The sequence below is a fragment of the Carcharhinus amblyrhynchos genome, chromosome 3 (assembly GCF_965287045.1).
Source record: "Carcharhinus amblyrhynchos chromosome 3, sCarAmb.v2.hapA, whole genome shotgun sequence".
In the NCBI taxonomy this organism is placed as follows: Eukaryota; Metazoa; Chordata; class Chondrichthyes; order Carcharhiniformes; family Carcharhinidae; genus Carcharhinus; species Carcharhinus amblyrhynchos.
The window spans coordinates 136,612,097-136,625,283 of NC_137326.1; the positions used below are offsets into that span (position 1 = coordinate 136,612,097).

The 13,187-nt window shown below is 47.4% G+C and overlaps 1 protein-coding gene across 1 annotated transcript in view; it reads right to left on the bottom strand.

Annotated features, from left to right (window-relative positions):
* fndc3ba (fibronectin type III domain containing 3Ba) overlaps window positions 1-13,187 on the bottom strand; it is a 314,503-nt gene that overhangs the window by 93,182 nt on the left and 208,134 nt on the right. The window contains exons 8-10 of the mRNA XM_080186086.1: window positions 8,088-8,245; window positions 4,225-4,284; window positions 815-953 (exon numbers count right to left, since the gene is read on the bottom strand). Coding sequence (XP_080042212.1) covers window positions 815-953; window positions 4,225-4,284; window positions 8,088-8,245 — 357 coding nt within the window. The remainder of the gene's footprint in view (window positions 1-814; window positions 954-4,224; window positions 4,285-8,087; window positions 8,246-13,187) is intronic.

Here is a 13,187-nt window from a genome sequence, read left to right on the forward strand (position 1 = left end):
TCCATGTAATTTTACTAACTTAGACTGTCTCCATACTCCTGCATCAATCCCAAAAAATCCTGCTATCCCACACCAGTACTGTATCCCAGTGTTATACAGTGACAAACCCATCCCCACCAGTACTGTACCCCAGTGTTATACAGTGACAGACCCGTCCCCACCAGTACTGTACCCCAGTGTTATACAGTGACAGACCCGTCCCCACCAGTACTGTACCCCAGTGTTATACAGTGACAGACCCATCCCCACCAGTACTGTACCCCAGTGTTATACAGTGACAGACCTGTCCCTACCAGTACTGTACCCCAGTGTTATACAGTGACAGACCCATCCCCACCAGTACTGTACCCCAGGGTTATAGAGTGACAGACCCGTCCCCACCAGTACTGTACCCCAGTGTTATACAGTGAGAGACCTGTCCCCACCAGTACTGTACCCCAGTGTTATACAGTGACAGACCCGCCCCCACCAGTACTGTACCCCAGTGTTATACAGTGACAGACCCGTCCCCACCAGTACTGTACCCCAGTGTTATACAGTGACAGACCCGTCCCCACCAGTACTGTACCCCAGTGTTATACAGTGACACACCCGTCCCCACCAGTACTGTACCCCAGTGTTATACAGTGACAGACCCATCCCCACCAGTACGGTACCCCAGTGTTATACAGTGACAGACCCGTCCCCACCAGTACTGTACCCCAGTGTTATACAGTGACAGACCCGTCCCCACCAGTACTGTACCCCAGTGTGAGACAGTGATGATCTAGTCTATGTGACTGTAATTATTTTTAATGCTCGTATCATTCCTTACCTTCCATTGGACGGTCAGTGTAGTTTTGGTCCGGTGAGTGAGTTTTGGTGGTGAGGGGGTATCTGGGGCACAGCTCTGTGTGGTGAAGCTGACTGGTTCCGAATATGATCCTTTCACCGAATTGTAGATTGTGGAAACTCTGGGAAGGAAGCGGCGAGAGACAGCAGGGTTAGAAAGCCCAGGGTTAACAGAGCTCAGTCCCTCAGCCAGTTTGGGAAGGGTGAGTACGAGAGAATAAATTCTCCACAGGAACGTTTTAATTTACAACCTCTCTCTCCATGTCCAAATAAGAATGTGTTTGAGATTGAGCCCTCAAGATTCTCTACTTGAAGCGAAAGAGCCAGAGGAGACCTGGGGGAAACCCTGATTACACAGCGAGTGGTTTGAACCTGGCATGCACTGCTCGAGGGAGTGGTGGATGAAGGTTCAATCTGGGCTTTCCACAGGGATTTGGATATTTTCCAACAATTAACTACATGGCAAGCATTGAATTTGGTAAGTTGCTCTTGCCGGGAGCCAGGTCAAACCCGAATGCAGCACGGTGGCGCAGTGGTTAGCACTGCTGCTTCATAGTGCCAGGGACCCAGGTTCAATTCCAGCCTCGGGTCACTGAGACTGCGGAATCTATACATTCTCCCTGTGAGTTTCCTCCGGGTGCTCCAGTTTCCTCCCACAGTCCGAAAGGCACGCTAGTTAACTGCATTGACCTAAACAGGCGCTGGACTGTGGCAGCTAGGGGATTTTCATAGTAACTTCATTGCAGTGTTAATGTAAGAATACTTGTGACACTAAATAAACTTAAACTGAATGGCCTCCTGTGTTCTATAATTCACAGCAGCATTATCGAACAAAATACGGTGATGGCCCAGGTGGAGAGGAAAGAGTAGCAATAGCTTGGCCCAAGAGGTCAGTTTTAAGGAGAATGGTGAGGTCTTAGAGTCATAGAGGTTTACAGCACGCAGACAGGCCCTTTGGCCCAACCTCTCCATGCCGCATTTTTTAAAACTCCTAACCTAATTCCAATTACCTGTGGTTGGCCCATATCCCTCCATACCCATCTTACCCATGTAACTGTCTAAATGCTTTTCAAAAGATAAAATTGTAGCCCCCTCTATTACTGCCTCTGGCAGCTTGTTCCAGACGCTCACCACCCTCTGTGTGAAAAAAATTGCCCCCCTGGACACTTTTGTGTCTCTCCTCTCTCACCTTAAACCTCTGCCCTCTAGTTTTAGACTCCCCTACCTTTGGGAAAAGATATTGACTATCTAGCAGATCTGTGCCCCTCATTATTTTATAGACCTCTATAAGATCACCCCTCAGCCTCCTACGCTCCAGAGAAAAAAGTCCCAGTCTATCCAGCCTCTCTTTGTAACTCAAACCATCAAGTCCTGGGAGCATCCTAGTAAATATTTTCTGTACTCTTTCGAGTTTAATAATATCCTGAGAGGACCAGGGCAGGAAATTCTAGACAGCAGGGTTCAGGTATCCGAAATGTGTACGTTCTATGCATTCTTATCCTTTTCTCAAATTACTCACTTAGGACTAAGAAGTGATAAACCTTTCCTCCTTTAAAGGAGCTCCTCAACTTTCCCTTCCTCCGAGAAGCCCAATAGTGCAGAGAGAGCCAGACATCCCATCGAGTCTGCAATGACTCTTCAACAGGACATCCGACCCAGGCCTACCCCTGTAACTCCATCTATTTACCACACAAATTCCTCTAATCGACACATTGAGGCACACTCAGGGGCAATTTAGCTTGGCCAATCCACCCAACCTGCACATCTTTGGACTGTGGGAGGAAACCGGAGCACCCAGAGAAAACTCACGCAGACATGGGGAGAATGTGCAAACTCCGCACAGACAGTGACCCAAGCTGGGAATCGAACCCAAGTCCGTGGCACTGTGAGGTAGTGGTGCTAATCACCGTGCCACAAATGTGGTCACCCAATACAAGGATTGTCAACTCTGGTTGTTGGTATTCCTTGACATTTTCTCATATGACCTCCTCTTTCAGTTGCCCTACCCCACCCCCACTCTCACCATTAATTGTTCATTATGCCCATTCTCATTTGTCCAGCGAGAAATCTCTTCAACCCCCGTGCCCTCTGATTTTCAAAAAATTCATTTGTGGGACGTGGGCATCACTGGCTGGGCCAGCATTTATTGCCCATCCCAAGTTGCCCTTGGAGGGCAGTTGAGAGTCAACCACGTTGTTGTGGCTCTGGACTCACATGTAGGCCAGACTGGGTAAGAACAGCAGATTTCCTTCCCTAAAGAACACTAGTAAACTGTTTGGATAATTGTTGACTTGCAGTTGGAAGAACAGCCTTCTCTTCCTGATCTCCAGCTATTTTAAGAGATTTTATGTCCCAGTCATCTTTTGCTTGGGTGGTTTTCCCCAGAAATGTGCTAAAGAATAAATTTTGACTTCCAGAGACTTGAAGGCAATCCTTGAGGGTTGAGAACCCCCGACAATCACAACTGAATTTAGTGTTGTTGGCTTTTTCCACCTTACCGTAAATTACTCAGTTAAAATCAATATTATGTGGCGTCATCAATCAGGATTGATCTGCAAACATTTGGTTTGAATATTGCTGAAAAGATACATGCCGCTGAAGCTTTATCGTCTTGCACTCATCAGGACAAATACAAAAATGCCAAATTTCAAACAGTCACAACAATTTATACTAGAGGAGGAAAGGGTTCGGACTTGTTGGCAAGTCAACTGTGATTGGCCAAGCCACTGCCGTGGAGAAAGCACAGACTTCCCAAGTTCCCGGGTAATTCAAAAATGTCGCAATGCTTAAAGAGATTCCTTTTGTTTGCACAGGATGGGTCCCTGCGTGTGAATTTCACACCGAGCAGGTGTCAATAAACTGCCAGCACTGAAATAAAAGCAAAACACTGTAGAATTCTGCAAAGATACCGCACCAGAAACCAAAACAAAAACAAACGGTTTCACAATTTCAGTAGTGATACAGTTAAACCGCCGTTTCTAACCACGTGTGTGTGAGTATGTATGTATATGGTGTTGATAAAAACCAGGGTGGTGGGGATAAGTTGGAGAGAGTTTTTGAGGCCAATATGACTTCTGGAGAAGAATCACACCTCAAAATATTAACTTGGTTTTTCTCTCTCTACAGATGCTACCTGACCTGCTGAGTTCTTCTCGCACTTTCTGTTTCTATTTCACATTATGAGCAAGTGGCTATCGCACTCAGAATTGATCAGTAAGTGCTGCTCAGTCGCAAAATCACACCTAACACCCGACTTGCCAACCAATCAGCACTCTCTCCTCCTGTGGTACAAACTGTTGTGATGAGAAGCTTCAGCAATATGTCCTTCTTTTCAGCAACGTCCTAGTTCCGTTCCACCAAACTGAATTTAGTTCCCTCTCCAGACGGACGTACCTGATGTGATAGTCTGTTGTTGGTTGTAAGTCTGTAAGGTTGCACTCCAAGTCTTCTCCACTGGAAATAGTGCAAAGAGACTCATTAGAATCGAAACAGAAAGATACCGCAACACTAAATTCATTAGAATCAAAATGAGACAGGACCAGTCTGGCCACTCAGCCCATTGTGCTTGTGCTAGCTCTTTGGAAGACCTATCCAGTTAATTGCATGAGAAGAGAAAATGCTGGAAAATCTCAGCAGGTCTGGCAGCATCTGAAAGGAGAAAAGTGCTGATGTTTCAAGTCTAGATAACCCTTTATCAAAGTTTTAACAAAGGGTCGTCTGGACTCGAAATGTCAGCTCTTTTCCCTCCTTACAGATGCTGCCAGACCTGCTGAGATTTTCCAGCGTTTTCTCTTTTGGGGTTTCAGATTCCAGCATCCCCAGTGATTTGCTTTTACCCATTTAATCATTCACCGTTTTTCTCTCCTCAAAGCTGCGCAATTGGTTTCCATTTAAGCATTTACTTATATCCCTTCTGGAAGTTATGAATAAATCTGCTTCCAGCGCCCATTCAGGCAGCGCCTTCCAGATCATAACAACTCGCTGGAGGACAATTGTTCTACACATTACAGATAGCTGGGGGCACACTGATCAGGTGGGAAAATGGCATTGAGGTAGAAGTTCTGGCTGAACAGTACAGCAGGCTCGAGGGGCTGAATGGCCTACTTCTGCTCCTATTTCCGATGTTCCTCATCCCGCATTTGTTATTTTTATCCCGATTATCTTACAGGATCGTTTAGGTGCTGGGTAGGAAGCTGCCACAAATTTGGCATTCATGCACTAAGATTTTCTTCAAGAATTCTAGAGGAAAGGCAGCAAGACATAACCGTTCATCAAGAGTCAACCAAACACCTTCACCAAGCACTCTGGCTCACTGTTAAAGTATAGTGCCCCAACTCAAATCCACTTCATCATTCATCTTATTCATACTGTTCCTGTCCTGGGAGTGTTTGATGGGGGACAGTGTAGAGGGAGCTTTACTCTGTATCTAACCCCGTGCTGTACCTGTCCTGGGAGTGTTTGATGGGGACAGTGTAGAGGGAGCTTTACTCTGTATCTAACCCCGTGCTGTACCTGTCCTGGGAGTGTTTAATGGGGACATGTAGAGGGAGCTTTACTCTGTATCTAACCCCGTGCTGTACCTGTCCTGGGAGTGTTTGATGGGGACATGTAGAGGGAGCTTTACTCTGTTTCTAACCCCGTGCTGTACCTGTCCTGGGAGTGTATATTAGCCTTGAGGGAGTACAGAGAAGGTCCTCCAGGCTGATACCGGAGATGAGGGGGTTAGCTTATGAAGAGAGATTGAATAGACTGGGTCTGTACTCATTAGAGTTTAGAAGGCTGAGGGGGGATCTTATAGAGACTTACAAGATAATGAAGGGGATGGATAGGGTAGAGGTAGAGAGATTCTTCCCGCTTAGAAAGGAAACCAGAACTAGAGGGCACAGTCTCAAAATAAGAGGGAGGAAGTTTAGAACGGAGTTGAGGAGGAACTTCTTCACTCAAAGGGTGGTGAATCTCTGGAATTCTCTGCCCGTTGAAGTGGTGGAGGCTACCTCGTTGAATATACTTAAGTGATAGATTTCTGATAGACAAGGGAATTAAGGGTTATGGGGACAAAGTGGGAAAGTGGAACTGATCCACTTCAGATCAGCCATGATCTTATTGAATGGCGGGGCAGGCTCAAAGGATTTTTGGCCTACTCCTGCTCCTATTTCTTATGTTCTTATGTTATGTTATGTTCTGTACCTGTCTTGGGAGTGTTTGATGGGGGGACAGTGTAGAGGGACTTTACTCTGTATCTAACCCCATGCTGTACCTGTCCTGGGAGTGTTTGATGGGGACAGTGTAGAGGGAGCTTTACTCTGTATCTAACCCCGTGCTGTACCTGTCCTGGGAGTGTTTGATGGGGGGACAGTGTAGAGGGAGCTTTACTCTGTATCTAACCCCGTGCTGTACCTGTCCTGGGAGTGTTTGATGGGGGACAGTGTAGAGGGAACTTTACTCTGTATCTAACCCCGTGCTGTACCTGTCCTGGGAGTGTTTGATGGGGGACAGTGTAGAGGGAACTTTACTCTGTATCTAACCCCGTGCTGTACCTGTCCTGGGAGTGTTTGATGGGGGGACAGTGTAGAGGGAACTTTACTCTGTATCTAACCCCGTGCTGTACCTGTCCTGGGAGTGTTTGATGGGGACAGTGTAGAGGGAACTTTACTCTGTATCTAACCCCGTGCTGTACCTGTCCTGGGAGTGTTTGATGGGGGGACAGTGTAGAGTGAGCTTTACTCTGTATCTAACCCCGTGCTGTACCTGTCCTGGGAGTGTTTGATGGGGGGACAGTGTAGAGGGAGCTTTACTCTGTATCTAACCCCGTGCTGTACCTGTCCTGGGAGTGTTTGATGGGGACAGTGTAGAGGGAGCTTTACTCTGTATCTAACCCTGTGCTGTACCTGTCCTGGGAGTGTTTGATGGGGGGACAGTGTAGAGGGAGCTTTACTCTGTATCTAACCCCGTGCTGTACCTGTCCTGGGAGTGTTTGATGGGGGGACAGTGTAGAGGGAGCTTTACTCTGTATCTAACCCCGTGCTGTACCTGTCCTGGGAGTGTTTGATGGGGGGACAGTGTAGAGGGAGCTTTACTCTGTATCTAACCCCGTGCTGTATCTGTCCTGGGAGTGTTTGATGGGGACAGTGTAGAGGGAGCTTTACTCTGTATCTAACCCCGTGCTGTACCTGTCCTGGGAGTGTTTGATGGGGGGGACAGTGTAGAGGGAACTTTACTCTGTATCTAACCCCGTGCTGTACCTGTCCTGGGAGTGTTTGATGGGGGGGACAGTGTAGAGGGAACTTTACTCTGTATCTAACCCCATGCTGTACCTGTCCTGGGAGTGTTTGATGGGGGGACAGTGTAGAGGGAGCTTTACTCTGTATCTAACCCCATGCTGTACCTGTCCTGGGAGTGTTTGATGGGGACAGTGTAGAGGGAGCTTTACTCTGTATCTAACCCCGTGCTGTACCTGTCCTGGGAGTGTTTGATGGGGACAGTGTAGAGGGAGCTTTACTCTGTATCTAACCCCGTGCTGTACCTGTCCTGGGAGTGTTTGATGGGGACAGTGTAGAGGGAGCTTTACTCTGTATCTAACCCCGTGCTGTACCTGTCCTGGGAGTGTTTGATGGGGGACAGTGTAGAGGGATCTTTACTCTGTATCTAACCCCGTGCTGTCCCTGTCCTGGGAGTGTTTGATGGGGAAAGTGTACAGGGAGCTTTACTCTGTATTAACCCCGTGCTGTACCTGTCCTGGGAGTGTTTGATGGGGGACAGTGTAGAGGGATCTTTACTCTGTATCTAACCCCGTGCTGTCCCTGTCCTGGGAGTGTTTGATGGGGGGACAGTGTAGAGGGAGCTTTACTCTGTATCTAACCCCGTGCTGTACCTGTCCTGGGAGTGTTTGATGGGGGGGACAGTGTAGAGGGAACTTTACTCTGTATCTAACCCCGTGCTGTACCTGTCCTGGGAGTGTTTGATGGGGGGGACAGTGTAGAGGGAGCTTTACTCTGTATCTAACCCCGTGCTGTACCTGTCCTGGGAGTGTTTGATGGGGGGGACAGTGTAGAGGGAGCTTTACTCTGTATCTAACCCCGTGCTGTACCTGTCCTGGGAGTGTTTGATGGAGACAGTGTAGAGGGAACTTTACTCTGTATCTAACCCCGTGCTGTCCCTGTCCTTGGGGCATTGACACTCGGTGCCTGAAATGGAAATTGTTATTCCACTCACCAATCTCCTTTCCAATAGCAGTGTGAGGTGCTGGTGTTTCTCACCTATAAATAATTTTGTACTTTCCGTCCTTTCCCTTATCTGAAGAGGCTACTTCGTAGTTACAGGTGTAAGGCAGGCCGTTGGTGTGCTTGTCCCCGTTGGTGAGGCCTATCGGAGGGGCCCAGGTCAGCAGAGCTGCCCTTGCTTGGACGTTGGACACCTGGTGAAGGAAACACAAGGAGACACGATTAAATCACACATCAAACAAAAACAGGCCACTTGGCCAATCTGGCCCATGCTGGTGTTTGTGATCCTCCTCCTGCCCTCTCTCTCCTAATCGACTTATCCTTCTGTTCCTTTCTCCATCAAATATTTACCCTGCTTCCCCTCATCCAGGGCATTCGTACTCCTGTGGGAGTGAGTTCCACATTCTCACCACTCCTTGGGTAAAGAAGTTCCTGTTTAACCTCCTTATTGGAATTAGTGGTAATGATCTTATGTTTGGAATATTTACATGTTGGATTCCACGGGAGAGTCTTTTCTATGTTGTACATCACTGCGTTGCTGTGGCTCTGGAGGCCAGACCAGATAAGGACAGCAGATTCCCTTCCCTGGGTCTCTGGATTACCAGTCCAGCGACAACATCACTACACCAGCACCTCCCGAACTCGAATAAAATTTACTGTATCTTTCCTGATGGTTATAACCTCTCAGTTCTGAACACAATCAGTAAGGACAGGCAACCACACCTCCTCCACAATCATCCTCAACACCAGTGCCCCACAAGGCTGTGTTCTCAGCCCCCTGCTGATACTCCTCGTACACCTATAACTGTGTGGCCAAACTGCCTTCCAACTCTATTTTCAAGTTTGCTGAAGACACCACCGTAGTGGGTCGGATCTCAAACAAGACAGAGTACAGGAATGAGATAGAGAATCTGGGGAACTGCTGCAGCAACAATAATCTCTCCCTCAATGTCAACAAAACAAAGGAGATTGGCATCGACTTCAGGAAGCATAAAAGAGAACATGCCCCTGTCTACATCAACAGGGATGAAACAGAAATGGTTGAGAGCATTAGGTTTTTAGGTGTCCAGATCACCAACAACCTGACACTATAGTTAAGAAAGCCCCACCAACACCTCTACTTTCTCAGAAGACTAAGGAAACTTGGCATGTCAGCTGTGACTCTCACCACCTTTTACAGATGTACCATAGAAAGCATTCTTTCTGGTTGTATCACAGCTTGGAATGGTTCCTGCTCTGCCCAAGACCGCAAGGAATTACAAAGGGTCGTGAAGGAAGTCCAGACCATCATGCAGACCAGCCTCTCCACCCACTGACACTGCCTACACTTCCCGCTGCCTCGGCAAAGCAGCCAGTATAATTAAGGACCCCACACACCCCGGACATTCTCTCTTCCACCTTCTTCCATCGGGAGAAAGATACAAAAGGCTGAGGTCACGTACCAACCGTCTCAAGAACAACTTCTTCCCTGCTGCTGTCAGACTTTTCAATGGACCTACCTCACATTAAGTTGATCTTTCTCTACGTGCTAGCAGTGGCAGTAACGCTACATTCTGTACTCTCTCTTTCCCTCACTATGAACAGTATGCTTTGTCTGCATAGCACGCAAGAAACAACACATTTCGCTATATGCTAATACATGTTACAATAACAAAACAAATCAAATTCACCCCCCGCCCCCACAAACCAAAACTCTTTCACCTTCTTTCCACCATCTTCAGCCTTTACATAAGAACATAAGAAATAGGAGCAGGAGTCGGCCATCTAGCCCCTCAAGCCTGCCCCGCCGTTCAATAAGATCATGGCTGATCTGAAGTGGATCAGTTCCACTTTCCCGCTTTCTGCCCATAACCCTTAATCCCCTTGCCTACCAAAATCGTATCTACCCGCCTCTTAAATATATTTAGCGAGGCAGCCACCACCACTTCAACGGGCAGAGAATTCCAGAGATTCACTACCCTTTGAGTGAAGAAGTTCCTCCTCAACTCCGATCTAAACCGCCCCCCCTTATTTTGAGGCTGTGCCCTCTAGTTCTGCTGTCCTTTCTAAGCGTTTCTGTATGGCCTTGCAATGTCTTATTAGGAAAATGGCCAAATCCTCAGTGGCCTCAGAACCCTCACCTGATTAGCAATCATTAGTGCATTAAGAGTAAAGTGACAGGGATAGGGATGGTGTGGGGAGTGGGGGGGTGGGCTGGTTTCTTTGCCCTGAATTTTATGCACCCCCCACCCTCCCCCACCCTCTGTGCACTGTGGGATGAGTTCCAGTGTTATTGCCTCTATCTTGTGACAAGTTGCAGCACTTTTGTGAACTGCAAAAATTTGCACGAATTCTAAAGCCACATTCGCAGAAACCAAACTGTTCAGAACCGTCCGTTTGGGAAACTGAAAAGGAAATAAAACTGGACTGGCGAGTGGGGCATTAAGCTTCTCCGCCAGCTTCATCCAATCAGATTTGGGCCCTGGGGCAACAAATCACAAGGCTGGAAAGAAGTGGCTTACCAGCCCCACCTGGTGGCTCAATGAGCTAATGGCGGATGAGGAAAGCAGAAGTTACTGCAATCCATGTTCAACACAAGCTTATTTTTATTTCAAAAATATACTTCATTCATAAAAATCTCAATTAAACCATTGCAAATCTACATGTCTATGAATTGCAAACAGTTCAGAATAAAAACATTTTTATAGTTCTATACAAATTACCGTCATTACATTTCAAAACTTAAAACTATTTACATGCCTCAGATTTTACTGTGTGCTGTTAGTTATTTCTCAGGTTCACACACAGTTACGCAGGCCGAGGGTGTTCTGCATTTCCTGGGCCCTCGGTCTGCCTCCGTTAAAAGACCTTATAGTGTGGCCTTTCCCCATTGTGCCTTTGTGGCATAAACTGTGTATCCTGACCGCAACAAGACCCATTCACCCATCACACTGGGGCTTGTTAACTTGCACTGATTCCTAGTCAAGCAATGCCACTAATTATCATTCTTGTTTTCAAATCCCTCAGTGACCTCGCCCCTCCGAGTCTCTGTTTCTCCTCCAGCCTCTCAACCCTCCGATACCTCTGCACTCCTCCAATTCTAGCCCCTTGCACCTCCCCAATTTTAACCCCGCCATGATAGGTGGCCATGATTTTAGCCACCTGGGCTCTAAGTTCCAGAACTCCCTCCCTGAACCTCTCCACCTCTTTCTCCCTCCTTTGCGTCGCTCCTTAAACCGATTTCTCTGACCAAGTCTCTGGGTAACTTGTCCTGAGATCTCCGCCCTACGTCTCAGTGTCAAATTTTGACAGTGCTCCTGCAATGCATCCGGGGATGATTTATTAGTTTAAAGGAGATACATAAGGCAGAACGTTATTGGTTATTGCGAGGAGAATTGAATACAAGAGAGGTGGTGTTTCTGTTGTACAGGATGTTATTGAGACCACATAGGTGCTACTATGTATAGTGTTGGTCTCTTTATTTAAAGAATATTGTAAATGTGTTGCAAGTAATTCAGAGAGGGTTTATCAGATTAACACCTGGAAATGGGTGGAGAGACTGGGCTTGTATCTGCTGGAGTTTAGAAGAGAGTTGAGTTGGGTGACCCTCCCCTCCCACCACCAGAAACTGCCCTGGATGAAGACAAAGAGGAAGAGGAGAAACCCCAGGTCCATCTGCTCTTTTACTTCTTGCAGATCCTCACTGCTTGCTTTGGCTCATTCGCACATGGAGGAAATGATGTTGGTTGCCTCCTGGTTCATTTCTCCACTTCTGTCTGGCGCCGTGTCTGGCACACTCTTTGTCCTAATGCGATTTCTCATCTTGGAAAAGGAAAATCCAGTGCCAAATGGTCTGCGGGCACTCCCACTCTTTTATGCTGCTACTGTTGGGATCAATACCCTCTCAATTTTTACACACAGGGACTCCAAAGTGAAATTGCGGAATTCAGTGGTACAGAGGGATCTGGGTGTCCTGGTACAAAATTAATACACAAGTTCAACAAGTGATTAGGAAGGCAAATGGAATGTGGACATTCATAGCGAGGGGGATTGAATATAAAAGTAGGGAGGTCTTGCTGCAGCTGTATAGGGCATTGGTGAGGCCGCAGCTGGAGTACTGTGTGCAGTTTTGGGCGCCGCACCTGCGCAAGGATATTTTGGCCCTGGAGGGAGTGCAGAGGAGGTTTACTAGGCTGATACCGGAGTTGAGGGGATTGAGCTATGAGGAGAGGCTGAATAAACTAGGCTTGTACTCATTAGAGTTTAGAAGAATGAGGGGAGATCTCATTGAGACGTATAAGATGATGAATGGGATGGATAGGATAGAGGTGGAGAGACTCTTCCAGCTCAAAAAAGACAGTAGGACTAGGGGGCACAGCCTCAAGATAAAGGGGAGGCGGTTTAGAACGGAGTTGAGGAGGAACTTCTTCACTCAAAGGGTGGTGAATCTCTGGAATTCTCTGCCCGTTGAAGTGGTGGAGGCTGCCTCGCTAAATATTTTTAAGAAGCGGGTTGATGGGTTCTTGATAAGAGAGGGGATTAAGGGTTATGGGGAGAGGGCGGGAAAGTGGAACTGAGCCACGACAGATCAGCCATGATCTAATTGAATGGCGGGGCAGGCTCGAAGGGCTAGATGGCCTACTCCTGCTCCTATTTCTTATGTTCTTATGTTCTTATGTTCTTATTACTACAGGACAGGAAATATATAAAGGGCAAGGATTGGACACACTCCCCTTCTGGGCAATAGTACCCTTGGTGGAGCACTGGTGTGTACAGTCATTGTGTGGCTGTCGGTATGTCCTTGGATGAAGGAGAAAATTGGGAGTTTAGAAGAACCAGAGCTGACTTGATCAGAGTCTTTAAAATCCTGAGGGGTATTGGCAGGATGGATGGGGGGGAGGGACTCTTCCTCTTGTGCAAGAATCTAGAACTCGGGGGTCACTGTTTAAAAATAAGGGTCCGCCCATTTAGAACGGAGATCAAGCAAAATACGTTCACTCCGAGAGTCTCTCTTCCCAAAACGGCCGTGGAAGCAGAATCGTTGAGTGTTTTTAAGGCAGAGATGGATAGATTTTGGGTATGCAAGGGGAAGGTGGGGGGGGGTGGTTGTGAAAGGTTATTGGGGGAGGCGGGATGCAGAGTGGGGGCTTACTTATC